This window comes from Eleutherodactylus coqui, chromosome 1 (assembly GCF_035609145.1).
Source record: "Eleutherodactylus coqui strain aEleCoq1 chromosome 1, aEleCoq1.hap1, whole genome shotgun sequence".
Lineage (NCBI taxonomy): Eukaryota > Metazoa > Chordata > Amphibia > Anura > Eleutherodactylidae > Eleutherodactylus > Eleutherodactylus coqui.
Genome location: NC_089837.1, coordinates 289,155,208 through 289,183,020, shown reverse-complemented (window position 1 = coordinate 289,183,020; position 27,813 = coordinate 289,155,208). Strand labels below are relative to the sequence as shown.

General features: G+C 46.4%; 1 protein-coding gene across 3 annotated transcripts in view; it reads right to left on the bottom strand.

Annotated features, from left to right (window-relative positions):
• The window catches only part of AHDC1 (AT-hook DNA binding motif containing 1), a 127,296-nt gene extending 99,867 nt beyond the window's left edge, over positions 1-27,429 (bottom strand). For 2 of the 3 annotated variants that reach the window (XM_066572753.1, XM_066572719.1), the window contains exon 1: positions 651-1,110. Coding sequence is in view for 2 of the 3 variants with exons in the window: in XM_066572719.1 (XP_066428816.1) it covers positions 651-717 (67 nt within the window). In the remaining variant the exon portion in view is untranslated. Of the gene's footprint in view, positions 1-650; positions 1,111-27,407 lie in introns of those variants that run through there. The other variant, XM_066572722.1, reaches the window with a different exon arrangement.
• Positions 27,430-27,813: the final 384 nt, after the last annotated feature.

Here is a 27,813-nt window from a genome sequence, read left to right as displayed (position 1 = left end):
GATGGACATGTCACGGAGACAGGACTGGGTATCTGCTCCAAGTGCGAAGGAATAACATGGCCGCACACATACAGGCGACCATTGTTCTGACCACCACTTAAGAAGCAAAGGGGTTAAGGGAGAAAGCAGAGACAATGCGTGTCACCTGAGCTGGGACATATGTCCCCTGACCCCCGCCCCTCCTCCACCTCTCCCAGGGTAGAATGGCACCTTTTAATTAGAAGCGAGGGGGAGGGGAGATACCAGGCGGGATATGGTGTCATCCCTTATGTTAGAGAGTACTATGTAGGTGGGTGATGATGCCCGGCGGAGGGAGCCTGGCAGTGCCAGCAAGTTCACTGACCTCTGGCTGCAGGCTACAAGTCCCAGCAGATCATGGGCACCGAGGCCTACGCTGGCTGGCACAGCAGACAGAAGGGGAATGTGGCGGCGGAGGAAACAAGAGACGGCAGTGGTGAGTGCCGACGAGACCCCCCCCGGGGTAGGGAGAGTGCAGAGACTGTCTCCTGCAGGACCCCCGAGAATTCCCCCTCCGCCGCTCACTACTGAGTCGTCATCCTTCCCGGGGGCCGCACACACATGCCCCGGGATAACCCCCTGGCACCAGCCGCTCCCCCACCCGTGTCCCTCTGCCCGGTGCCCACACTGACCGCTCCCTGCCGGCTCCGGCTGCTCTCGGCCGCTCATGGCTGATCCAGGTCCGGGCACGCTCAGCATGGTCACATCATCACGGGGCCGTGCAGTCCCCGGGGCCTCAGTAAGCGGATATTCCCCGGGGGAGGTGACGGGAGAGGCAGCCTCAGCTGCGGGCGCTCTCCGGACTCCCCAGCGGCCGCTGGCTCAGCGCAGAAGCCCCTGCGTGTCCCGGTGTGCGCCGGATCTCTTTGACTGCGGCTGTGCTTCCGTCTCCAGGCAGTCCCCTAGTGAAGTCAGACAGCCCCGGTCTTCTGCCGCGCCACTCCGTCCGCGTATGCACCGTCTATTCCTCGAGGAGGTCTATCTGGCGCTGTGGCTGTCTCTCCGATGTATCCCCCGGTCTCAGCGCCGCTCTCCCCTCTCCTCCTCCGTGTCTCTGCGCTGAGTGCCTCTGAGCCGCCTCCGCCCGCTGCTGGCACCGCCCCCTCTCCCTTAGTGCCGCGGAGCATGTTGGGACATGGAGTCCTCCCCGCTGGGCCTCTCACAGGAGAAGTAAGGGATGCCGGGAACTGTAGTCCATGCCAGTGAACCCATCCGTACGCGCATGCGCCATCTTCATTTGCCGGGAAGTAGAATGCGATCGCCTTGGAAACATCAGAGAATGCCGGGAAATGTAGTTTTCCCCGCTACCTTGTTTACGGAATTCTGGTTATTGAAACACGACGTACTCCTTGTAATTGGGCAAATAACGCTTTAAAAATCATAAGAGAATTTTCGTGACTTAATCCGCTTTAATTTTTTGGACTTTACTTATGCATCATGGGATTTGTAGTCCATTGCAGTTGTAATGGATGATGGTACATGTAGTTTAAGCTCTTGACCGGCAATGCATATTGGAAGTTGTAGTTACCCAGATTAGAATCTACCTCTGATACATTGTGATGAATTCTATGTGTTGTACAACTGCTACTAATATTTGTACACTTGGATTTCTCTATATTTTCTGCTTTCTACTACATGTTTTGTGCTTTTTCATGGAAAAAGCAGTGAAGTAGTAATAGCAGTTTGAATAATAAAACAAAATGTGCGGTGAAGTGTTGCTGTTGCCTTTAGTAGCCAATCAAATCCATGATGCATTTCCCAATGCGGGTCATACTCTGGGCGGCAGTGATATTATTTGGTCTGCTTGTCCTTCTATACATGAGAGGCATTTGGAGAAGTGGTAAAAACTGCCCCTAAATGCCATTCAGAATATATGCGACACTTCTGCCATATCTTCCTGCACACTGAAAGTAGTCACCATACTTGTGGGAACTACCGTATCTGGGTTACCTCTGTAGCCGCCCAGTGAACAGATAGTTGTCAACTTTCAATACTTGTCATCAGGAAAACTGTGCATGCAGCAGGGATACTTCCTGCCCCGACTGCGGACATTTCTCACTAGAACTAGACTGTCCTCATTAACACAATCATCCAGAGAGCACCCTAAAACAGTGCCCCCCCAACATGGCTCGCCTGAGTAATGCCATCATCAGTACCACCATTAGTCAATCTACCTCAATTAAAAAAAAATCATAATAACCTGCTTATAGGGCCTCAAAATGCCAGTGACAGGTTACTGGCCAAAAAGTTGCCACTGCCGTGTCACTACCCTTCCCAGGGCTGATATCCATCACCAGAGACCACTGACTTGTTTACGTTATGCCTTAATGTACATTCCGCATACATGTCAGCAGCATATATTGTATACGCATTTCCTGACTTACACTTTCATTATCCAAATCATCTGCTAAAATAGTGCCCTTCCAGCACAGATTTGGCTTGGCCGTTCTATCTAGAGGTGCCTTTACTTCAACTGTATTGATAGGCGCTGTTTGATATAAAGGGATTGCAGGGAGTCAGTGACAGATGTATGCAGCTGTATGTTCAGACAGTTGTATACCTCTAGGGTATATGTTCACTGGCACGCTTCAAACATGCTTTCTGAACACTGAAGTGTTCTGTTTTTGGCTGAGTTGTCAGTGACCGTTCTAGCCAGACTGACCCCTGCATTGCTGGAAGCTCGCTTACAATGCTGGTAGCTCAAAACATCTCCACTTCTTTAGGGGGATTCTGGACATATGCAGATTAACGGATCACTGTAATATTGCCCAGTGTATGAGTCCTCATTCTACAGATGGTGCATTATTAATATAGAATTGGAGTTAGTGAGCAATGACCTCCCCCATCTGGTGCTACTGTTCTTGAGAACAGAAGGTTTCAGGGCACTACAGTACGCTGGCTCAATGCCCAAATGGGTAAAGGGCTCTTCCAGAAAGCTCTGGTGACTACATTGGGAAAAACTGACACTTAGCACGGGTTATACATCTCAGTTTTTTTAGGACGAGCTATGTACTGCGCTCATCTGGACTTAACCACAATGAGAAGCTGGAATTAGGAGGCAGGGCACCCATAGATTTCAATGGAAGTGAAGCTGGCTATTACACTTCCGGTGCTGACTATTTCCTGATCGCTGCACTCGCCACAACTAATTAGCGGGGATCTCAAGCAGCAGGTCCCCAACAACCAACGATTGGAGACCTATCCTGAGGATAAATCATCAGTAGTTAAAGTCTTGGAATATCCCTTTAATCATAAGAAAGGTGTTAACTAGAGATGAGCGAACTTACTCGTTTCGGGTGTTTTTGCACTCGAGCACCGCATTTTCCAAGTAACTGACTACTTGGACAAAAAGATTTGTGGGGCGCCGGGGGTGAGCGGGGTGTTGCAGAGGGTAGGGGGGGAGAGAGAGAGAGCTCCCCTCTGTTCCCCACTGCTACCCCCCGCTCCACCACGCCGCCCCCCGAATCTTTTCGTCCAAGTAGTCAGTTACTCGGAAAATGCGGTGCTCGAGTGCAAAAACGCCCTAAACGAGTAAGTTCGCTCATCTCTAGTGTTAACATCTCTCCTCTGTTATGATTAGGGACTTGAACTGAGTTATAAATGCATCAAAGTGGTGTTTTTATGGTCTGCATACCATGAGTGCTCAAAAATCTTTATTAATAAAGCATGACATTTTAGTTTTATCTTTGGTGCTGGAGTCTATCATTGTTATTGCATATTCTTAAGGCCTCTTTCAGATGAGCGTTTTCTCGCAGCTATTAGACGCGAGAAAACATTGCCGGAAAATTGCAACCATGTAAACCATTGGATTCCAATTAGAGATGAGCGAACGTGCTCGGCCCCGCCCCTTTTTCGCCCGAATACCGCGATTTTCGAGTACTTCCGTACTCGGGCGAAAAAATTCGGGGGGCGCCGTGGCGGCGCGGGGGGTTGCGGCGGGGAGTGGGGGGGAGAGGGAGAGAGAGAGGGCTCCCCCCTGTTCCCCGCTGCTACCCCCCGCACCGCCGCGCCTCTCCCCGCCCCCCGGCGGCCCCCGAATCTTTACGCGCGAGTACTGAAGTACTCGAAAATGGCGGTACTCGGGTGCGTAAGTACTCATTACGAGTACGTTCGCTCATCTCTAATTCCAATGCATTCATTTCAGCCATAATTTTTCCTTGCAGTGTCAAAAGACAGGCCATGATCTATCTTTTGATGAAAATTGTAGGGAGCTCCCATAGATTCCTATGGGAGCTGAAAAAAAAGGGAGGGGGGGGGAGTTTACATGGATCTGGCGCTCGGTGAATAAGACAGCTCATCCTATTTAGCTGTTTAAGCTAAATAGAGCCATTCTGCCACTGCAGCATCCTTTTCACGCGATGCAGCCGTGTGAGTGGACGAGAAAATGCTAATTCCTTTTGGAATTACATAACAGCAATGCAGCTTTGCCACGATTTTTTGACGGCTCCTGAACACTGGCATTTTTTAAAATGCAAATGTCATAAGGACTTTCTAATGTAATAACGCATCGCACAAAAATCGCAAAGCACAAACTTGCAATTTTCGTACGATACATTTTTAACATTAGAAAGTCCTATTGACATGTGCGTTAGGAAACGCAGGGATATCACGATCGCCAGTGTGCAGGAGCCCACAAGCATGAATCTCACACGAGTCTTGTGCGTTGCGAGAAATACAAGACTCGTGCGAATATGAACTCCATTCTTTTGAATGGAGTCATACACATGAGCGATTTTTATTTTTTCCCTCACACCTGCTGCAAGGTAAAGAAACCGCTGCATGTCCTATGTTTTTGCATCCCTCGGAATACACCTCCGATTGTTTTCAATGGGACAGTCGAACACATTCCATGTCGTGTGATGTGCATGCGAGCGCAATGTGATGTTTCCTATTGAAATCAATGGGAAACACTTGCCGATCCTCTGACACACATGAAATAAGCGACAGAGGATCGGAATTTCATAAAAGTGATGTGAGAGGTTTTTGCATGAAAAACGCCTTGTATTTGCGAATAAAACGCACATTGACAAGCGTTATATCGGGACAGATTTCTCAGCCCGATATCACAATTGCCGGTGTGAAGGTACTCTAAGAGTACTTAACACCAGGCAATTGTCATCCAAATTCTCACTGGAAACTGACAATTCAGGCAATAATCGTCCTGTTTATTTGCAACGTGTGACAAGCGGAAAGAGGCCAGCACTCTAAGTGGTTTTTAAGTGGTGGCTGAGGATCAGTATCACAGTCCGATGAGTGCAGCGCGCTCTATGTAATCTTGTGCACAAATGAAAGTAAACAACAGGATATGAACGACTAGGGAAATTAGGTGAACGTGACGCCAGTGCCTGACTTAAAAGGTTTTGATAGAGAAATAAGACTTAGTTTGGATTCACACGAACGTATATCGGCTCGGTTTTCACGCCAAGCCGATATACATCGTCCTCATCTGCAGGGGGGGGGGGAGGATGGAAGAGCCAGGAGCAGGAACTGAGCTCCCGCCCCCTCTTTGCCTCCTCTCCGCCCCTCTGCACTATTTGCAATGGGAAGAGGCGGGACAGGGGCATGGCTAATGCTCAGAACTTAGCCCCGCCCATGTCCCGCCTCCTTTCATTGCAAATAGTGCAGAGGGGCGGGAGCTCAGTTCCTGCTCCTGGCTCTTCCATCCTCCTCCCCCTGCAGATGAGGACGACGTGTATTGGCTCGGCGTGAAAACCGAGCCGATATACGTTCGTGTGAATCCAGCCTAACACATATACCAAACAGCCTGGCGTTCATGCGTCCTTGCATCAGTTCTTCCACTTAAATGGATGTGTACCCTCCTGTATAAGGGTGCGGGCAGACGAGCGCATAAACGGCGCGTTTTTGCGACCAAACGTATATACGTGACCATCTGAGGCAATGGTTTCGAATGTATTCGTTCACATGGGCGATTTTACGGCGCGTAAAAACGGCAATTCGAAAAAAAACGGAACATATGCGACCGAAATACGCGCCAACGCATATTCGATCGCCGAAAAGACCGTTTGCAAAGTAGGAACAAACGAAGATACGCTTTCTAGCTCTGGTCGTGATCGGTGAAAAACGATCGCTCGGGCGATTATACGTTGCGCTCGTGCGAACGTAAATACGCCTACGCTCATCTGCCCGCACCCTAAGTGGCAGCGAGCCAATTGGTTTGTATATACCTGGTTCAGTTTGCCAATTGCTGTTTGGATGCAATGAGCCTGTGGCAATTTATCACCTTCTCTGGCGGGCCAGTAATATAAAGGGCCCATAAACATTTTTTTGTACCTTTGGCCAGATTCACACAGGTATATATATGTGCACAAATTTGCATATGCAATATGCAGAGAATAGAACCCACTGATTTTAATGGGTTCATTCACATTCACGAGTATTTTTTCTGCACATTTTGGTTGCACAAAACATACATCATGCTCTATTTTCCTGTGCACTAAAAGTCCACATTAAAGTCAAGAGGGAAATGCAAATGCACTCAAAATATGCTAGGAGCCATGTGAAATACTGCCTAATTGCACAGGAAAAAGAACACAAACTGGAACTCAGACTAATTAGCCATTTCACTTGGTGCATATTTTTTTGCCGTGTGCAAATTCACATGCCTTGCATGCAAAAAAAGCACAGTAAAATATGGCGATGCGCACAACCGCTACACTCATGCGCTAATACTCATGCACTCATGTGAATATGGCCTTAGAGAGCTTGCAATTTGTAATAGACCTAATATTAAAAATTGGTCCGCAAGAAAAGTTGTCAGCGACCACTTCTTATGGAGTGTTTGAGTGTGGGTGAGTTACATGGAAAAAAAACACTGCTGCAACTCTTGGGGAAAGCCTTAGACCACTCTTAGGGCGCCCACCCACTGGCGTTTTTTTTCACTGCGAAATTCGCAGGTTTTTTTTTTCTGCAGGGGGTCTATGGGACTTGTAATGTAAAAATCGCGATCGCGCAAAATCGCGATTTACCGCGATATCGCGATTTTGCGCAATCGCGATTTTAGCTTTGCATGTCCCATAGCCCAAACACCCCTGCAGAAAAAAAAAAAACGCTGCGAATTTCGCAGTAAAAAAACGCTAGTGGGTGGGCACCCTTACACAGGCTTTTTGAAACGCCTGTTAAAAATGCTGTACTGAGCCTCCATTCATTTCAATAGGGCTTCTCAGACGAGCGTTTTAGCAAAGATTTTTTTAAAACATGCTAAAACAAACGTTGCATGTCCTACTTTCAGGTGTTTAGCACGTTTTTGACACACTACATCGCCCATTGCAATGGTGGAGTGCCTTAAAAATCCTGTCAAAAACGCCCTTCTAAGTCCCGCCCCCGTCCCTCCCCCTCCCGTTGCACAGCTGCGAGGGGAGAAGAGGGGGCGAGAGCTCAGTGCACTAGCTGCCGTCCCGTCCCGCCTCTCCCTCTTGCAGAGAGGGACAGCGCATATCGGCCGGGCGTGAAAACCCAACCGATATACGCCTGTCTGAATAAGCCCTAAGGCCCAATATCCATGGGGAAAATAGAATTAGTAAATCCTCGCGGGTCTCCCACACGTGTGATCTGTGCCCATAGGGAATTAAATACCTGTGGATATCATTTTTCCCTGGCGTGTGGATCACACGCATGGGAAAGGACCCGCAGCATGCTCCATTTTGTGTGGTTTTCCCGCATGGACAGCTTCCCGCGGCTTCAATTGAAGCCAATGGAAGTTGCCTGGTCCCGCGGCACACCCACAGCTATTGTTATGCTCTGCCATGGGACCGCAGGAAAGTAGGAGTTTTAAAAAAAGAAAAGTATGCACGGTGCATGCATGCGTCACGCTGCGGCGTGCCGAGCACATTCACTGGGCAGAAGAAACAAGATCTGGCCGCGACGGAGGGGAGACCCGCAGCGTCCGAACAGGTAAGTATAATCTTTTTCTTGGCTTATTGTCTGCGGGCCAGGAGGGACCCGCTGCGGGATTCTGCACGGGAAATCCGTGCGGGCCCGAATTTCCTTGTGGACATGAGGCCTAATGCTCTTCCGCTTAGACCCCTGTGGAATTGTAGCGCTGTTAGCGGGTGTACACTCAGCTGATCAATTGGGATCCTGAGCGACGGACCCCAGCCAATCAACTATTAATGAGTAATAAATGTGCTCTAATAAGCTGAACATTGATATGTAATATTGGCATACCATGCATTTCATTTTGTAATAGGTGTTGGATGTCATCACTAGAACTACTGTGATTTTTTTTTTTACTGTACTGATTTTGAACTGCTGAAAGAGTCATAATAGACTCATAAACAGCATTTCTAGTGTGTGCAGGCTACCAGACACACCTCCAGGATAAACCTCAGCTTATCCTTCACATCACCACTTTAGGGTTCCATTCTTTACTTCATTGTGGGAGCAGGACCATCATATGACAGAACCAAGTGGTGCTGAATGCACACCATTGACTAGAATGGAATCCGTTTGGTTTCCGTCTGGCATTTTACAGGATTTGACAGGACGAAGTAGCACAGCATGCAGCACTATTTCATCCTGTTTTTTAGCATAATTCAGAGATAGAGGTTCTGAATGAAACCTCCAATGCTGATGTGACCTGTCCCTAATGTCTTGAGCACGCATTTGTGCAATGGGTGTTGCGTATTTGCACACGTATGTACGTTTTACTGTACTTCTTGCAAGCGCAATTGTGCACATTTGCACATGCAAAAAGACACACAACCATGCTCCTATTCATTGAAATGAGTAATTAATTTAATTAGTTCAATATGTGCTATTTTGGTGCAAAAATGCACAGGAAAAATAGAGCTTGCTGCATTTCTTTTGTGCAAACAAAATGTGCGTGCAAAATACACTAATGTGAATGAAACCATTGAAATCAATGGGTTCTGTTCACTGCGTATTGCATGTGCAAATCACCGAGCAAATATGTTCATGTGACACAGGTCTTCGTTTGCTGGTTTTTAAGGTACAAAGATCAACAAGCTCTGTAATAATAGAACTGGTGATTTTACTACACTGGTCCCTCAACATACAATATTAATTAGCTCTGGTATATATTGTATGTTGGAACGCTAACGGTATAGACTATGGTAATTGGTTCTTAAGTCTCAAAATGGCAACCAAAAATAATAGAAAAAGATTAAGGCTGGATTCACACGAACGTATATCGGCTCGGTCAGCAGATGGCGCCATTGTATAATGGCAGAAAGAGAAAGCCCCCTAGGAAACCCTGAAGCCAAAACTGGATTGCAAATGGTTAATACAGAAAGTGATTTACAGATTCGAGCAGCTTTACATTGTTATATGTAAGGACTTGCTTTGTCTGTATTAGTTATCGGCTTAATATTCTTTAGGCTGGATTCACACGAACGTATATCGGCTCGGTTTTCACGCCGAGCCGATATACGTCGTCCTCATCTGCAGGGGGGGAAATGGAAGAGCCAGGAGCAGAAACTGAGCTCCCGCCCCCTCTGCACTATTTGCAATGAAAGGGGGTGGGGCTAAGTTACGAGAATTAGCCCCCGCCCCCGTCCCATCTCTCCCCATTGCAAATAGTGCAGAGGGGCGGAGAGGAGGCAGAGAGGGGGCGGGAGCTCAGTTCCTGCTCCTGGCTCTTCCATCCTCCCCCCCTGCAGATGATGACGACGTATATCGGCTCGGCATGAAAACCGAGCCGATATACGTTCGTGTGAATCCAGCCTAAAAAATATTAAGCCAATAACTAATACAGAATCTGTAAATCACTTTCTGTATTAACCATTTGCAATCCAGTTTTGGCTTCAGGGTTTCCTAGGGTGTTTCTCTTTCTGCCATTATACAATGGCACCATCTGCTGGCCAGAGCTAGTACTGCGGTATGTGACATGCCAGAGAGGCCCCCGACAACAGAGCGGACAGTAATCTACAGTAAGAATACCCTGCCGGATGTCTTCCGACATTGAAGCTGTACAGCCTTCAATCAGAATATCTTTAGACGTCAGACAGTGGATTGGAAAGGGTTAAAGGAGTAGTCAGCCCTTTAATTGATGACCTATCATCTGAATAGGTCATCAGTAATTGATGGATGGAGGTCTGCAGCTCTGGACCCCAGTCTATCAGCTGATCATCCAGCCCACACTCCAGTACAACGGGTGAGACATTGTCATCAGTGGACATGGGAGGAAGTGCCATCACCGTCTTCACTCCCTTTGAAATCAGTAGGATGGCTGCACTACTACAGCACTTCCTGCTTCTCTGCCGGTCAGGACTGGATATGACGCCATGACCAACAAAGAAGCAGAAAGTGCCATAGCAGCATGGCTGTCCTATTTATTTAAATGGGAGTGAAGCTGGAGCTGGCACTTCCTCAGTGATTACTGATGACAACATTCGGCCTGCTGCAGTGGACAGCAGGCCGGACGATCAGCTGATGGATGGGGGTCCCAAGTGGTGGACCACCATCCATCCACTACTGATGACCTATCCAGAAGAAAGGTCATCAGTTAAAAATTGGAAAGAGAACCTCTTTAAAAGAACACAATGTACTAGAAAAATAACATGGAACCATCCTCACCTGGTGTCCAAAGGAGCTGTTCAGCCTGGCACAGGTAAAGGGCAGTATAGAACATGTAGTACTGCGCGGTACTGTACTCTCGAGAGGCGCTGCTGGACTGCCAGTCAGTGCAGGCACTTCATTAATACAGTGTTTTACCAGTGAAACGTCTATGCTGATTGGCTAGGTTTCCCAGCGAAGTGCAGGTCCGGACTGTCTGTGACATTGTATGTTGAATCTGGTTTCAAGTTATAAGGGCCCAGGAAAGACCATGATTGGAAATCCTGTATCCTGAGGCCGCTGTAACTTGAGGGATCACTGTATTGTCACTGGTGACTTGTCTATAATATTACCTCTGGTGGTCCAGTAGTTTAGTAGCAGCCCTGGTGGTCCAGTGGTTTAAGAATATCCCAGGGGTTCAGCGTTTTCTTTTACCGGTCTGGGTTCCAGTGTTGTCACAGAGCTGTTGTGAGATAGCAGCTCTGTGCCTGCTGTGAAAGAAAGCCATCACATGCGGCTCTTCTTCCGTCAATCCCTGCAGTGACAATGACAATGGTGTCATCAGCTGCACCGTTCTCTATGGCTGAGCAGAACATTCAGCGATTGTGAGCCCTCTGGGGACTTCTTGAGTTTAAGGCACAAAGTCTAAGATGCCTTGGTTGCCCCAGAATAGCTGCCCCGTGTATTTATTGTGTGTTTCCGCTTACTTAGGTCTCTCCTGTTTATTCTACAAAGCTTTAAAATTCACTGACATCAATCCCCATTCTGAGGGCAGGACAAAACTGGTGGACAGGTTGTTATGGCGACCAGAAAATTGGCCCTCATGACCAGGTCATCCTTCGAGCCATCTATCCATTCAGCAACTGGGAACTTTCTCCTAATGCCCACTGCATGGAGTGCGGCTGCGTCTGACAATAGCTGGCTGCATCACTCCCCGCAGAGAGCCACAAAAAAAGCACAAACAGCTGTCAGGTAATGAGGACTCTGTGTGTCTCCTGCATCAATCTCTGCAGAGATCCCCTTTCCTCTGTAGTGAAACTGCTTGCCAGTAAAGGACACATTGCAGGAGGTAAGAATATGGTGGCACTGATGTGACTACAGGGGGAATACAGAAGTTACTAGTGAGGGAAGCAGTGTGATGACTACTGAACCTGGGGGGAGTCAGGAGGTACTGCTTTGACTATTGGTGGAAAGGGAGGGAGATGCAATTCTGTGACTGCAAGAGAAAGGTGGAGGTAGAGTGGTATTAGACAAAGTGTAACACCCTGGCCAAAATGAATCCCTTCCAATACATTGTGGTTGCAGGAACTATAGTGCTATTTATTTTCTACCTGCTGTTCCTATCTTAGTTTTTGAAAAGGACCAGCTGTGTCCTTAAAAGTGAAAAAAAATGCCAGCATACCTTAATGTGTTCCTGACCCCTGATTCCAGATGAGCTTTTTTTCTGAAAGTGCCCCCTTTGTACCTATATCAAACCCATTAGCTTTGATGTCCAGTATGTAAATGAATAAGTTGACAACTGGGCAGTCTCTACAATGCAGTGTCAAATGGACATGAAAATGAGCAGTTATGGTAATGTCCAATTAAAGGGGACAGTGTCAGAGTAGCATCGGCTGCGTGATCTGGTAAGATCACACTAACATCTGATAGTAGTTTGTCTCTGCACTTCTATCCCCTCTGTGCTACCTCTGTTATGGGGCGAGTGTGTGCCCACCGTGCCAACCAGCCAGCTTGGCTTGGACCAGAACCAGTGTGGTTGGCTGTTGACCCCGATGGACAGAGGTACTGAAGCAAGGCACTGTGAAACAGACAGACCTATGAGCAGGAACAAGCGCTAAGCTACACCAAGTGCAAGCTAGGATAGGTGACACCAACCTGGCAATATAAGATAGGAAAACTCGCCCTAGGCTTAACGGGAAAATGGGAAGGGCCCTACCTAGAAGCTGGGTAGGAGTCCTGACAAGAACGGTCCTGTGGTCTTCACCTCAGGACTAAGGCTGCCTGTCCATAGCGTTGCTATGGAAAGCACAGCCCCGACGTCCATGAGCGGAGAATAATAGCGATTTACCGCTCGCTGGGTTCAAATCGCGATTTTCCGCGATTCTCCGAGAACTGACAGATCTCCCACCTCCTCCCCCGTGGCGGAATATCTCTAGCCTTACTCTCCCTGTCAGGACACAGGAGAGGTGTACTGAACACAAGACACACCGCAGTACACACAAAACAGGACTGGCTTACCACAGAAACAGGAATGATGCAAGGACTGGAAGGAAATGAAGAAACGCACATATACACAAAACCACAAGGCAAAGAACTTGCAGTACTATCAGAAACAGAAACATAGTTGGGTGACTGACGTAACACACACCAACACTCAGGGCAATGAGGGAAGATTCTCAGCTCAGCTAAATAGGAAAGTAATTGCCCATACCCTGGGAGCACTGCAGAAAATAACCCCTGCATTGCTGGCGAGAAATGTACAGTAGTTCAAGTTACAGAGAAGACAGGACGATGCCCACGTCTGCCAGAAATAGCAGGAGGCAGTCAAGTCTGAGAAGCAAGCCTAATAACCTCCTACTTTTTGATAGAAATGCAGTGGTATTAGTAAATTAAGTAGTAGTATATCGGTAGGTTATACTAACTGGTATATTAATATAAAGCACATGGAGGAGTAATATACAGAGAGGTACATGGAATAGTAGTATATGGAAGGATATACTACCATTCCATGTGGTATATACTATAATACATACATACTACTACATCCTACACTATATGCCCTTAATACTACAACATCCCATCCTATATGCTACAATATGTAGTAGCATAAATGTGGGTATATACACTCATTGTCAAAACAAATCCAGCACCTAGAAGAAGTTGTCGGAATGGAATGAAACTTTATAGGTGTGACTGTAACATTGACATAAGTAAGTAATTACAATATCGGAGCAAAATGATGATTTATTGTGGAAAACTGAACCCTGGAAGGGAGGCTCTAGTACCCTGTTGTACCGCCTCTAGCTTAAATGCAAGATGTGATACAAGTGGGCATGGAGGCATACAGGTGTCCTGCATCATACTGGTCCACATTTGCTGTAACTGAGCCTCTAGATCACACATGTCAAACACAAGGTCTGCTGGCCAAATCTGCCTCGCTTACCATGCATTAAACCTTAAAGGGTTTATCCAGGCAGCACACGCCAGGATACACTGGGGTCGGAGCAGAAGCACTGCTCCGACCCCGATGTAATGGTTGGCACTCGTAACTGCAGACGCAGCTCTCACTGAAATCAATTACAGGAACAGCTCCCATTGATTTCATTAAGCAATTATGAGCGCCAGAACAGGCACAACCCCTTTAAAGGAATTACACTTACCCTGTCTGCAGCTTCAGTCTGGCAGCGCAATGCAGTGTCTGTGACCACTGATGTCTGCATCGAGGTCAGTGGTCACAGACTCAGCATCGGCTGTCACTGGACTGGGGCTGCAGGCAGGGTAAGTGTAAAGCCTGTTGAGATGCTGCCCAGACAGAGGCCAACAGGGCAGCATCCCTGAGACTACTAAGGTGGTTGCTATTACTATTGGAGCTACTATGGGGGAAAGGGCTGGGTTGTTTACTACTGTGGCCACTATGGCAGTCACTCTTACTACTGGTACCACTATGGGGGCCACTATCACTATTGGAGTCATCATGGGGTCACTGTTACTACTGAAGCTACTATGGGGGGTCATTATCACTACTGGGAACCCTATGGGGGTCACAATTAGGGCTCGTTCACACAGGCATAAGCGCATTTCAGTCAAAAATTAGCTGCATATTTGCGTGACCAAAAACACTGGCGCCCGCGTTTTTCGGCTGCTCCGACATGTTTTATATGTGTTCAAATACACTGTGGCAGGGATTGAACCTGGGACCTCCTGTGCTCCAGACAGTTTTCTCCCCATTGAGCTATCCAGCTTGCTAGACAAGCTCCTCTGCTGATTCTAGCATTGTCCTGACTCCTGATCTAGTTCCAGCCTCTCTGTCCTGGCCCCACTGTACTGCTAATTATGACTTCCAATATAAGACTAGCCCTTCCTCCCACTCCTTGCGTGACTATTCTGCTCCACTTCATTGATCTGCTCCTCTGCCATTTTGACAAGACCTTCTGATACCGACTTCTGGCTTTCCATTGTACTATGTTACCCGCCTCATCCTTCTATACTGTATACCGAGACCACCCGTTGCTGACTTCTGGCTTTCCATCGAACTATGTTACCTGCCTCATCCTTCTGTACTGCATACTAAGACCACCCGTTGCTGACTCCTCCCTGATTACCTCTCCAGATCTGCACCGTTACTACACCCATGGCTCCTACGCAGCACCAGTAAGACGCTACAAAAAATTATGCCCAAGCATGGAGCCCATAGTGAGCACCCTGCGGAAAGAAGTTACAGAGCTCCAGGAATTTTGTCCAGAAGTTTGCTGGATTACAGGTACTGGTGCTAGATCAACAAAAGGAAATAATCAGTTTACAGAGACAACTTCTGGATGTGCATCACTCAGGCTCTGATGTCCGCATGTCACTGCCCGCAAAATGCAGTGGGGATCGTCATTAGTACAGAGGCTTTCTTAATCAATGCCGGATTTATTTCCAAATGCAGTCCACCTTGTTTACCAGCGATAGGAAAAAGGTGTTTTTCATCATTAACCTCACTGATGAGGCGCTCGCATGGGCCTCGCCGTACGTGAAGGCCAACAGTAATCTCCTTGATAGCCTTCAGCTTACATGACCGCTATGGGCTAAATCTTTGATTATTCAAACTGCTGTGCCACGGCTGAAGGGAGGTTACATAACCTATGACAAGGGCGACGTTCCGTTGCAGAGTAAACTGTGGAATTTCATTGCTGGGCGAATGATACCACGTGGAAACCAGCTGCACAACAGAGCCAATTCCGCCGGGGATTATCCAGGTGGGTAAAGAAAGAACTTGCCCTAGTGAACACCCCTGAAAACCTAGAAGACTTCATTCAGCTAGGCATCTACATTGACCAGAGACTTTCCAAGCGGCAAAAAGAGAGACTGCAGGGTTTGGGTATCTACACCCCTTACTCCTTCAGTCAATCCACATTGAGTCCCCAGCCGAGGACTGAAGCCGCACCAGAACCAATGCAGGTTGACATCATCTGCAAACCCTTCTCCACCACTGAAAAAGAAAGGTGCCGGGCTAAAAATCCATGTTTTATAGTGGAAGCTCGGGACATTATGCCCTAAACTATCTAAACAAGTTCCAAAGGACTCTCGCTCTAGGCAACGTCAAGACCGCGATCAATCCAGCCGTCATGAAAAAGGAGATGCCACCAAACACACCTTTGCACCAGTAGTTCAAGGCGGTCTGAAAACCCTTGCCCCATACAACCATTTTGTCCTCCCAATAGAGATTTTAATGAGTAAATAAAAGACACAGTCCTCAGCGATGTTGGATTCCAGAGCAGGAGGAAATTTCATGGACTTAAGATTCGCTCTTGACAAAAACATTGTAACCAGGCTTAAAGGGGTTGTCCCGCGCCGAAACGGGTTTTTTTTTTTTTCAACCCCCCCCCCCCCGTTCAGCGCGAGACAACCCCGATGCAGGGACTTAAAAAAAAAACAGCACAGCGCTTACCTGAATCCCCGCGCTCCGGTGACTTCTATACTTACCGGTTGAAGATGGCCGCCGGGGTCTGCTCCCTCCGTGGACCGCAGCTCTTCTGTGCGGTCCATTGCCGATTCCAGCCTCCTAATTGGCTGGAATCGGCACGTGACGGGGCGGAGCTACACGGAGCTACACGGAGCCCCATAGAGAACAGCAGAAGACCCGGACTGCGCAAGCGCGTCTAATTTGGCCATTAGACGGCGAAAATTAGACGGCAACCATGGAGACGGGGACGCCAGCAACGGAACAGGTAAGTGAAAAACTTTTTATAACTTCTGTATGGCTCATAATTAATGCACAATGTACATTACAAAGTGCATTAATATGGCCATACAGAAGTGTATAGCCCCACTTGCTGCCGCGGGACAACCCCTTTAAGCCCAAACCAATCGATATGGAAACTGTAGATGGGTCACCCTTGTCCTTGGGTCCCATCACACAGGAGACAGTTGAACTGGAGCTCCACATGAACCCTGACTATCAAGAAACAATCAGCTTCCAGCTCATCTTGTCTCGGTGATTCTCGGGACCCCTGGTTCTCTACCCATAATCCCTCTATCAACTGGGGAAGCAGGACCATTGCCTTCCCTTCAGAATACTGTAAAGAGAACTGTCAGATGCCACCATCCACCCCCAAACCAGTGCAAAGCCTTGAGGATGGTCAACAGGACTTTGAGAAATTACCAGTTCACTACCAGATGTTCAGGGATGTTTACAGCAAGAAGAAAGTTGACTAGCTGCCACCTCACCAGCCATATGACTGTCCTATTGAGATGCTCCCTGGATCTTCTATTCCTTTTGGGCGTATCTACAACCTCTCAGAACCAGAATTAAAAACCCTTCGGGAACATTTGGATGAAAATCTAGAGAAGGGCTTCATCCAACCTTTTTCCCCCAACAGAACACCCATTTTCTTTGTTGAAAAGAAAGATTCTACTCTTCGACCATGCATCGATTACCAGGAACTAAGCAAGATTACTATTAAGAATTGCTATCCTCTCCTGTCAATCCCAGAACGGCTAAAGAGGCTTCAGGCAGCCAAGGTCTTTACTAAACTGGACCTCAGAGGAGCATAAAATCTGGAATGGATCCGCCCTGGAGACGAATGGAAGATGGCCTTCAGAACAAGATATGGTCACCTAGAATCCCTAGTGATGCTGTTCGGTCTCTGCAATGCTCCAGCTACCTTCCGGCACTTTATCAAACATATGTTTTGAGATCTGTTGAATCAGTTCGTAGTGGCATATCTCAACGACATCTTCATCTTCTCTGACAATTTGGAGAAGCATCACAGGCAAGTTCAGGTGGTCTTGGAACGACTCCAAAAGAATAACCTCTACATCAAGTTAGAGAAGTGTGAGTTTGAACAGACCCAATGCAATTCCTGGGATACATTATTTCCCCAGATGGCTTATGTATCCCAGCAAGAGTAAAGCTATCCTAGATTGGCCCATTCCAAGAAATTTGAGGGATGTATAGCGCCTGATTGGAAGATTTATCAAGGATTTCTCAAAAGTAATCTCTCCCATCACCTCCCTCACAAACGAAGCACACATGTCTTCCTGGTCCCCAGAGGCACAAGCCTCTTTGGATAAACTAAAGACTAAAGTTTACTTCAGCACCAGTACTGATCCACCCAAGACCAGACTTGCCTTTTTCATGAAGGTGGATGCCTCTGACTCTGCTGTGGGAGCTATTCTATCACAACGAGTTGGAGATAAGATGCAACAACATCCTTGTACATTTCTGTACTACATCTTATCATACGTGGAGAAAAACTATGACGTCGGTAACAAGGAACTTCTGGCCATCAAGGTGGCTTTCACAGAATGGAGGCACCTCTTAGAAGCAGCCCATCATGGCATACCACCAAGAGGTTATCTGCAAGACAAGCAAGAAGGGCCGTGTTCTTCTCCAGGTTTAATTTTGTTGTGTCCTACCTCCCCAGTTCCCAAAATGGCAAGGCAGATGCATTCATTGTACAGGATATTTTTGGAGCATGAAGAGAAGTTAAATACAGACCACACAATTCTGTCCCCCAATTATTTTTTAGGTATCCTGCATTCTGAGGACCTCCTAACAAAGCTTAAGGGAGGCTACGAAAATGCCCCTTTTCTGAGTCGTCCTTCTAAGGATGTGAAGCTCTTTTTCAAGAATAGAGTTTGGAAGTGAGAACATCAAATCTACATTCTCGAGGGTGGTCGACTTGAAGTCCTCAAATTGGTCCACAATTCCAAGCTGGTCAGTCACCTTGGGGGTCACAAAGACTCTGGAACTCCTGCTTCGTTCCTTCTGGTGGCCCGACTGCAGTAAGGATGTGAAGAGATATGTCACCTCTTACAAGGTATGTGCCCGGAACAAGACACCACGAGCTCACTCTCTGGGTTTCCTACAACCTCTGACAATCGCATCCAGGCCATAGGAATCTATATCGATGGACTTTATAGTGGACCTGTCCTGCTCGAAAGTGATGATTACCATCTTTGTTGTCGTAGACCATCTTACAAAGATGGCTCACTTCGTCCCCATAGAAAAAATTCCCGCTGCCGAGCACATCGCAAAGTTGATGAACTAGGAAGCTTTCTGACTACATGGAATTCCGGATGATATCATCTCGGACAGAGGGGTTCAATTCACCTCGAAGTTCTGGAGACAGTTTTGCACGACCCTGGGAACTACCTTGAGTCTCTCCTCTGCTTGTCATCCGCAATCTAACAGCAAGACTAAGAGAACTAACCAGACCCTCGAGCAGTATCTCCACTACTTCATCTCCCATCAACTGGACGATTGGGTGGATTATTATCAACAGCAGAGTTCACGTATAATAATGTTCTACATAGTTCTACTGCCCAGAGCTCATTCTTTGCAAACTATGGGACGCACCCAGTTTTCATTCCTACTCTACCTGCTAACACTCCTGTCCCAATGGTCAACCACAGACTAGCAGTATTGTTGGAGATTTAAAAAGAACTAAAAGAAGCCTTACGGGAAGCCCAAAATCCTTGACTTCAGAAAGCACAGAGAAAGACTACAGTATCTGGTGCAGTGGCAGGAAAACAGGCCAGAGGTGAACTCATGGGAGCTGGACCAGAATGTGCATGCCCCCAAGCTCATGGGGAAATTTCATGAAAGGTATCCTGGTAAACCAGGCCCTGGGATATCCGGAGGCCATCCTGTCAGGGATCGAACCTGAGACCTCCTGTGCTCCAGACAGTTTCTCTCCCCAGGGAGCTATCCAGAAAAAAATTATTCATCTGAATGAAGCAATTGAAATCCAATGCTTTACATGGTCGTGTTTTATATGCAACTTTTTTATGCGCCAAAATACCTGCGTAAATACGGTCGTCTGAATAAGTTCTAAGGCTGATGTGGCCCTCAGTGAAAATGATTTTGAAACTCCTGCTCTAGATTCAGCAAACTCAAAAGGCTGTCAAAGTTGGCGTCCCAGATGGTCCTATACATGTTCAATTGATATAAATCTGGCAACTGGGCAGACCATGGAAGTGTGTCAATGTTGTGGAATCCTGATTGCAACACCTTTACTGTGTGCAGCTGAGCATTATCCTGCTGGAAAATGCCTCTTGGAAGTCTTGCCGTTAGAGACAACACATTTGGCTGCAGGATGTCCTGAACATATTACTGAGCTGTCATTGTCCCTCGTACCACTACTAGGAATGAGGAACTGTCTTATGGCCTCCCAGACCATCACACGAGTACTGGGGGCAGTATGCCACTCCACAGCAAAGGCAGGATGGGAATACTCACAGCTAGGTCTCCAGACATAAACATGGACATCATCAGTGCCCAAACTAAACATGGAATAGTCTGAGGAGAACCCATTTCCACTCCATAGCAGTCTCATTTCATTGTTCACGACACCACTGCAAATGGAGGAGGCGGAGGGTGAGTGTCAAAGGCAGTACACATACTTCGCCATGAGACCAAATGTTCTGTAGCCCAGAGCCTGGAAATAGTTCCAACAGACACATGGACATATAAACAATGGTGCAATCTGTCTCTTTATGGCAGGCAATGATACAGCTGGAGCTGTTCGTCAGACGATCCTCTCTATTGGTGTTGTGTCAGGGTGCCCTGAGCCTGGTCATCTTGTGTGCATGCCCTACACATCCACTGGTCCCAACGCCTCCTAACAGAATGGTCAGAACGACCCAGGTGGCGGCCAATTAGTCGATATGACCAGCAAGCTTCTGGCATTCCAATAAAGCACCCCCTCTCAAATTGTTAACTGGGTAAAATCTCTAAGATTCCGTCGTAGAGACGTCTAGTGGTCAACAAGATCTACACATGCGGAAAAAGAAGTCCACTACACACAAGAATCCTCTGAAAGCCTTTTTATAGAGCAAGGGTACAACCGCTTTAGGGCCTCAGGTGGCAAGATCGTTCATCTAATCACACCAGAACTGTAGCCATTTTCGTATACACCTGAGATATAACTGCATGCCGAGTTTTGCAGCAGAACGACAACTCCTTCTAGGGGCTTCATTATTTTTAACAAAGAGTGTAGGACACAGAGTCATCATTAATAGTTGTGTTATATCTGGTTGTAATGTCTTGTTTCTTGCTCGCTCGGCAACTCACCTCGCTCACCTGCTGCTGGGGCTTCAGTCAGGCATCGCTGTCATTCACACTCTGCACGCCTCTCATCTGCTTACTTCCAGGCTGCTGCCCATAGGGCTCGTGCTCACTCCTGCTTAGCTTCTTAAAGAGCCAGTGCACGCTCCTATTACTTGTCCCCCACCAATCCGGTTCCTGCAGTTGCTATAATAGGCAACCACCCTCCCCCATTAAGCAGTTTGGTCATATTTCTGCCATTTGTAGAAAAGCTTCTGTTTGTGGTCCTGGTTCTGTATTTGATTATTCTGGCTTCTATACTCTTTGACTTTGGTTCTGTGTGCTGGATTCTGCTTTGTCTGCTGCCTGTCCTGACTATTAGGGTGGTTTTCAATGAGTGTATATGCATGTGCAATGCGCAGAGAATAGAATGCATTGTTTTCAATGGTTTATTCTCAATTTTGCTTTTGTGTGTACGCAAAAAAAAAGCGACATGCTCAGTGCACCATAGGAGTCTATAGGGGGTGTGCAAATGCGAACCTGATCCCTGCAAATTGCACAATGAACTGCGCAATTTTGCAGGGAAATCAAAAAAGATTAGTTTGCATAGTCTAAATTATGGCATGGGTGTGTCCTGCACCGATGTGAATAGTCCCCAGCAGCACAGAAAGTACAGTAAAATGTGCAGATACGCACACAATAGCGCAACCTTAACTGCACAATAGCGCAACCTCACCTGAAGCAGCCCTTAGCCTGGATCTCATATATGCACCTGTGTTGCTAGTCCTGACTCAAAACCTGTCAATTACTACGTGTCAGTTCAGACCTTCAGATACCGTGTTTTGGCCCAGTGCAGCAACACAACTGGTACCATCAGTTTATGTAACAGCCTGGGTACCCCACAGCAAAGCCGGCATTCCACTTGGAGGGGTAAAGTGTGAAAAGCAGGCTTTCCCAGGTGCTGCTACGTCAGTTAGCCCAAGGCTAAACCTGTGTATAGCAAGACGGATCCACATCCGCCACTCTGAAAAAAAAAAAAGCTGACTCCAGCCAACTGCATACACTTATCCCATAGCTTAATCTTCAGTACCAGTCAGCATTGTACTGGATTTTAATCAAGAACGACCTTAACCCCTTTCCACTATAGGGCGTACATTTACGTCCTGCGGGGTATGTATGAAGGGAGATCACGGGGTGAATTCCCTTCATACACTTTGGGTGCCGGCTATTTATTACAGCTGACACACGTCAGCAACAGCTCCACTCAGCCACGTGGCTGAGTGCAGCTATTAACCCCTTAAATGCCGCTGTCAATTCTGACAGCAGCATTTAAATCTCCTGATCGATGTTCAGGGGTCCCCTGCGAAGAGATCGCAGGGAGCTGTGTGAGTGTTATGACAGCAGGGGCCCTTCTGAAAGGCCCCAGGGCTGTCTCGACAGAATGCCTATCAAGCCATCCCTGTGGGGTGGTGTAGTGGCCCAGAGTTACCGGGCCCCTCCATAAATGCTATATGTCTGTTTCGTACCATCTTGTCAGTATTGTCTGTGTTGTTTGCATTTGATGTGTATTGCACCTTTGCAGCACTAAATGGGTTAATGTCTGGGTTATGTCTGTGAAATGTATCATGTTGTATGTCACGTGATCTTGCTAGATATATGTCTTTGCAAGGGGTATGCAAGTAGTTGTTGTTGTAGTTGGAGCTGGAGTGAATCTGGTCTGTGTGGCCCAGAATGGAAGAGGCCGAGCCATGATCTGAAGTCTGCCCTTGGCCCACACTACCCAGGATGTGCCGGTGCTATCGCTAAGCACCGCGGGAGAGAAGCACCTGAAGAGTGAGTGTTGACTAGTAGAGAGTAGGAGGGAAAGAAAGAGTTGCCGGGAGTGGGATCTCACAGATAACTAGCATGTGGATTGTCCGGAGTCATTCCGAGAAGTCCTCTCTGTCACACCACCTTCTGAAAGGGTAATTTCTGTCAGCACCCTAGCATTTATTGGAACTGTTCTGAAGTTGAAGTATACAAACACTACTGACAGTTCCCAGTTTGTCCATGAAAAGTTACTCTGTGTGTGGACTCTTTTATTACAACATCCAGATTCACCGCAGAGGACGGAACTGTGGTGGCATGAGTGACTAAAGAGACTCCAGGTAATTATCAACTACCTTTTCCCTGTGACCTTCCCCAGCAGTAACTTGGTCGGGTCCCGAGCTACCCTCAGGGGAGGAGATCCTAGATCCACTTGAGACAAAGTCCTTATCTTCCCCACATCTACTTGGCTGTGCATTCGCTCTTTGGATGCTGCACGGCAGAATTATGGCGTCACGAACAAGATGATTTCTCCATGCCTTCATTAAAGACTGAGAAGAAGCACCTCCGCCATTGCCTGTCACGAAGAAAAACTTATGCCTGTGTCCGAGGATAACAGAAATTCTCTTCACTTCCGGTGGCAGAGCCCTCTGACCTTCCTAAATAGTCTAGGACAAGAGCCTTCTAACCCTCTGAAAGGACACGGTTATGGTTCCTCAGAACCTGCAAGAATTAGAAAGACAAGAACCTAGAGAAAGCCAGAGAAATACAATTACTAGATCCTGCAAGATGCAGAGAGAAACTGAAGAAACTGTTCCCCAGTATGTATCCAAGATGCGCTATTGTCTGAGGGGAGAACGTGTTGTACTGTTGGACAAAGTGGACTTGCTTGCCCTGCACTTTGTGCCAGAAATCGGGAAAGACTGTTTGGACACACAAGATAGCGCCCAATCTTCTTCCTTCATTGTTGCAAAGCCAACGAAAATTTCCCGACGACATCTTCCCGTCGTGAATGAGCAAAAAGTAGTGGGGGTCACCCCTACTGCAGAGAAGCAACAGCAGGCTGAAGACCGCCAAGGGAAGGCCTCCCACTGCTGGTCAGTGGGCCTTTGCAGGCGAGATGGCGGCTAGAGTTCTAATGGGAGTCCCAGCTGGTTACCCACTGCCAAGACCCCGCTTCTACTGGGGTGATGAGCCCGAACTAGTGAGATTGGTACCCCCACCTTCTCCTGCCTCGCCCCCTCCTGAGGATCGCCTAACAGAGCCATTCAGTCTGGACCCTGTTGCTTCGGAGAGTGCTTGTGCTACCTCTCAAACAAGAGAAAGGCTCTGGAGGCTTCAGAGATACCGAACAGGGGATGGATTTGTGGAGAGCCGTTACCCCCCATGGATCCTGATCCACTGCAACAATCAGGAGGTAAAGGATGCACTGCCCCAAGTTTTTCGCCCTTTCATCAGAGAGTATGGAGACTCCAACTTTAATTTTGTTTTCGTTGATGAGCAGAGAGACTGTTCATTAGGACCACCCTACTATGTCCTACATTACCGACCGTTCCCGGTTTGTTCATGAAAAGTTACTCTGTGTGTGGACTCTTTCATTACAACATCCAGCTTCACCGCAGAGGACGGAACGGTGGCGTCACAAGTGACTAAAGAGACTCAAGGTACTTCTCAACTACCTTTTCCCTGTGACCTCCCCCAGCAGTAACTTGGTCGCGTCCCGAGGTACCCTCAGGGGAGGAAATGGTAGAGCCACCTGTGACAAAGTCCTTATCCACCCCACCATCTCCTCAGCTGTGCACCCGCTCCTCGGACGTTACAGTGGCTTGACAGACTGCCTGCTCGATCGCAGTATGATATAATGCTATTGCATTACATCATACTGCAGGAGCGATCAAAGAATCGCAAGTTGTTGTCCGCTGTGGGGACTAAAAAAAGAGTAAAAATGACAATAATAAAGTTTTACTAATTGTTGGGGAAAAAAGTAATAAAGGATAAAAATAACACTTTTGTCATATTTACAACTAGCTGATATACCCGGCTTCGCCCGAGTTAATTTGGTACTGATGTTTATCTGGTGTTCACACGGAAAATCTTATGAAGTCGTGGTTACTTTAGAGATATCGGGAAAAAAATATGTTCACCATTTTGCATGGTTCTTTGCGTTACCCAGAAAACACCACGTGGAGGTAATCATGTGATGTTTCCTTTATATAACATGACATTGGGAAGTGAGAGAATTAGATTCCGTACGTAAATTTTGGATGCTAATTCTTTTGCGCTTAGAATTGAATAATCGAGTTGGGACCCATTGACTTTTCCTATTTATGACATATTCAATGCTCGTGCCAAATTTCAAGTTTCTATGACATCAGGAAGTGAGAGAATTAGATTGCGTACGTAAAATTTGGACACTAATTATTTTGTGCTAGAATTGAATAATCAAGTTGGGACCCATTAACTTTTCCTATTTATGACATAATCTATGCTTGTGACAAATTTCAAGTGAGAGAATTAGATTACGTACGTAAAGTTTGAACGCTAATTCTTTTGCGCTTAGAATTGAATAATCGAGTTGGGACCCATTAGCTTTTCCTATTTCTGACATAATCAGTGCTCGTGCAAAATTTCAAATTTCTATGACATTGGGAAGTTGGAGAATTAGATTCCGTACGTAAAATTTGGACGCTAATTCTTTTGCGCTTAGGATTGAATAATCAAGTTGGGACCCACTAACTTTTCCTATTTATGACATAATCAATTTTCGTGCCAAATTTCAAATTTCTATGACACTGGGAAGTGAGAGAATTAGATTACATGTGTAAAATTTCGACGCTAATTCTTTTGTGCTAGAATTGAATAATCGAGTTGAGACCCATTAGGTTTTCCTATTTATTACATAGTCAATGCTCGTACCAAATTTCATGTTTCTATGACATCGGGAAGTGAGAGAATTAGATTACGTACATAAAATTTGGACGCCAATTCTTTTGCGCTAGAATTGAATAATCGAGTTAGGACCCCTTTACCTTTCCTATTTTGGACACAATCTATGATTGTGCCAAATTTCATGTTTCTACGACATCAGGAAGTTGGAGAATTAGGGCGCCCACCCACTGGCGTTGCGATTTTGCGCAATCGCGATTTTAACATTACAAGTCCCATAGACCCCAGGAGAAAAAAAATGCTGCGAATTTCGCAGGGAAAAAAAAACGCCAGTGGGTGGGCGCCCTTAGTGGCGAGTCAGTCAGTCAGTCAGTGAGGGCTTTCATCTTTATATATATAGATAAAAGAATCTAAATTATAAAACAAAAATACATATTTGGTATCTTTGCATCCGTAAAAGTCTGATCTATCAAAGTAATATTAAATTTCGTCCGAAAAAAAATCATAGTAGTACAGCAAAAAAAAAAACAAAACATATAAGTTTGGTATCATAGTAATCGTACTGATCCATAGAATAAAGTTATCATGTCATTTTTGTGCCAGTTTGTGCACCGTAGAAACAAGGCGCACCAAAAGATGGCGGAAGTTCTTTTTTTTTTTTATTATACTTCACTTAGAATTTTTTAAAGTTTTTCAGTACATTATATGGTACATTAAATAGTAACATTAAAAAAGACAATTCGCCTTGCAAAAAACAAGCCCTTACACAGCTACATTGATGAATAAATAGAGGAGTTATGATTTTTTCAAAAGGGGGGAGGAAAAAAAGAAAATGAAAAGGGTTAAGCGCTGTTCCTGGCACAGACTAACATTTTAAATTCTAACGTACATCATCACAATAATTTTGTAATAGCTTCATTGTACCGGGTCTAGCTGCTTTCTTTCATTTCTATTTGTCACATGACCATCCACATGAAAAATATCTCCACTTCTTCCCCTTGTCCATAGCCTTTAAAATCCTGTGAACAGTGCATGATGGGAGGACAGAAGTGGAAGCATTGAAATGCGAGAAGCTGGATGGTTGTATCGACGAATTGCCCACCACCTGGGCCGTTCTGACCAAAGTGTTAGGAAGTGTTGTGACCAGTGGATGCATGAGGGCACAAGGCAACAGGGCTTAGGACACTCTAGTCAGAGCACCAGTAGGGAGAATTATCTGACAAGCACGAGCAGCTCCAACTGTTTCATTGTCCGCCATCCAGAGACAGGTGAAACTATCATTTCAGGCCCTTGTGTCTGTCAAAGCTATTGTTAGGTCCAGGACACCAGGGCGTCATCTGGTCTCCTGATTCTGTTTCTTCCAGCAGTCACAGGGTTACTGTGTCTGACTCTTCCACTCAGCTTGGGAGGATTTGTAATCAAGCTTCCTATGTAAACCATCCAGTCTGTACGCATGTAAAGAGAAAAAGAGGATGACTCCTGCGCTCAGGGTGACCCGTATAGTGTCAAATATGACTGCCTAGGGAGGGACACGTGTAGGTGTGTGGATTGGTGAGGTCCGTAGGACGTAATGGGAAGTGACAGAGCCTTCTGTGGTGAAATAAATAGATTTATTGAACAGAGCTCCAGTGGAAAGTGCAACGCGTTTCGGAGGCTAGGCGCTCCTTTCTCAAGCACAAAATAACTGATGTAGATGAATAAGTACAATAAAAATAGATTGAAAACACAATGTAAAATAAGAAAATTGCTAGGAAGTAAAAGATGGTAATTAGGAAAAAAAATAATGTATAATTAGAATGAATTAAAAAACAATTTGTGTAAAATAGATCAATAAATACAATCATAGTTGTAGTTACAATTAAAATAGTTTGTCATGGCAAGTATAACAAAGTGACAATAAATAAATCTGTACCCATGATGACTGCTGTTGATGTCATTTCCTTTATGATTGAATGCAAGATGTTGGCTCACTGGTTTGGTCTTCATGTCTATGTTATGTTCTTTGTGTGTTCCAAACCAGCTTATTCTTTATCTTAGTGTGTCCCCAGCTTCATGTGTGTTCTTCTGCTGGGTATTCTTTCATTTGTCTTCTGTGTGTGTTTTCTGTTCTGGATTGTTTTTGGTTGCCATGTTACGTTCACTCCCGCATATCCGCATAGCTCGGTGCATATGACCTTAGATTCCCATTGCCATCAGGCAGGTAGGGACATCTAGGAGTAATAGTGTCCCCCATAGAGGCTGCAGTAATAGAGGCTACAGTCACCATCACCAACAGCTTATTCCCTGAAACAGCTGTTTGTGTATGGATTCTGGCTTGG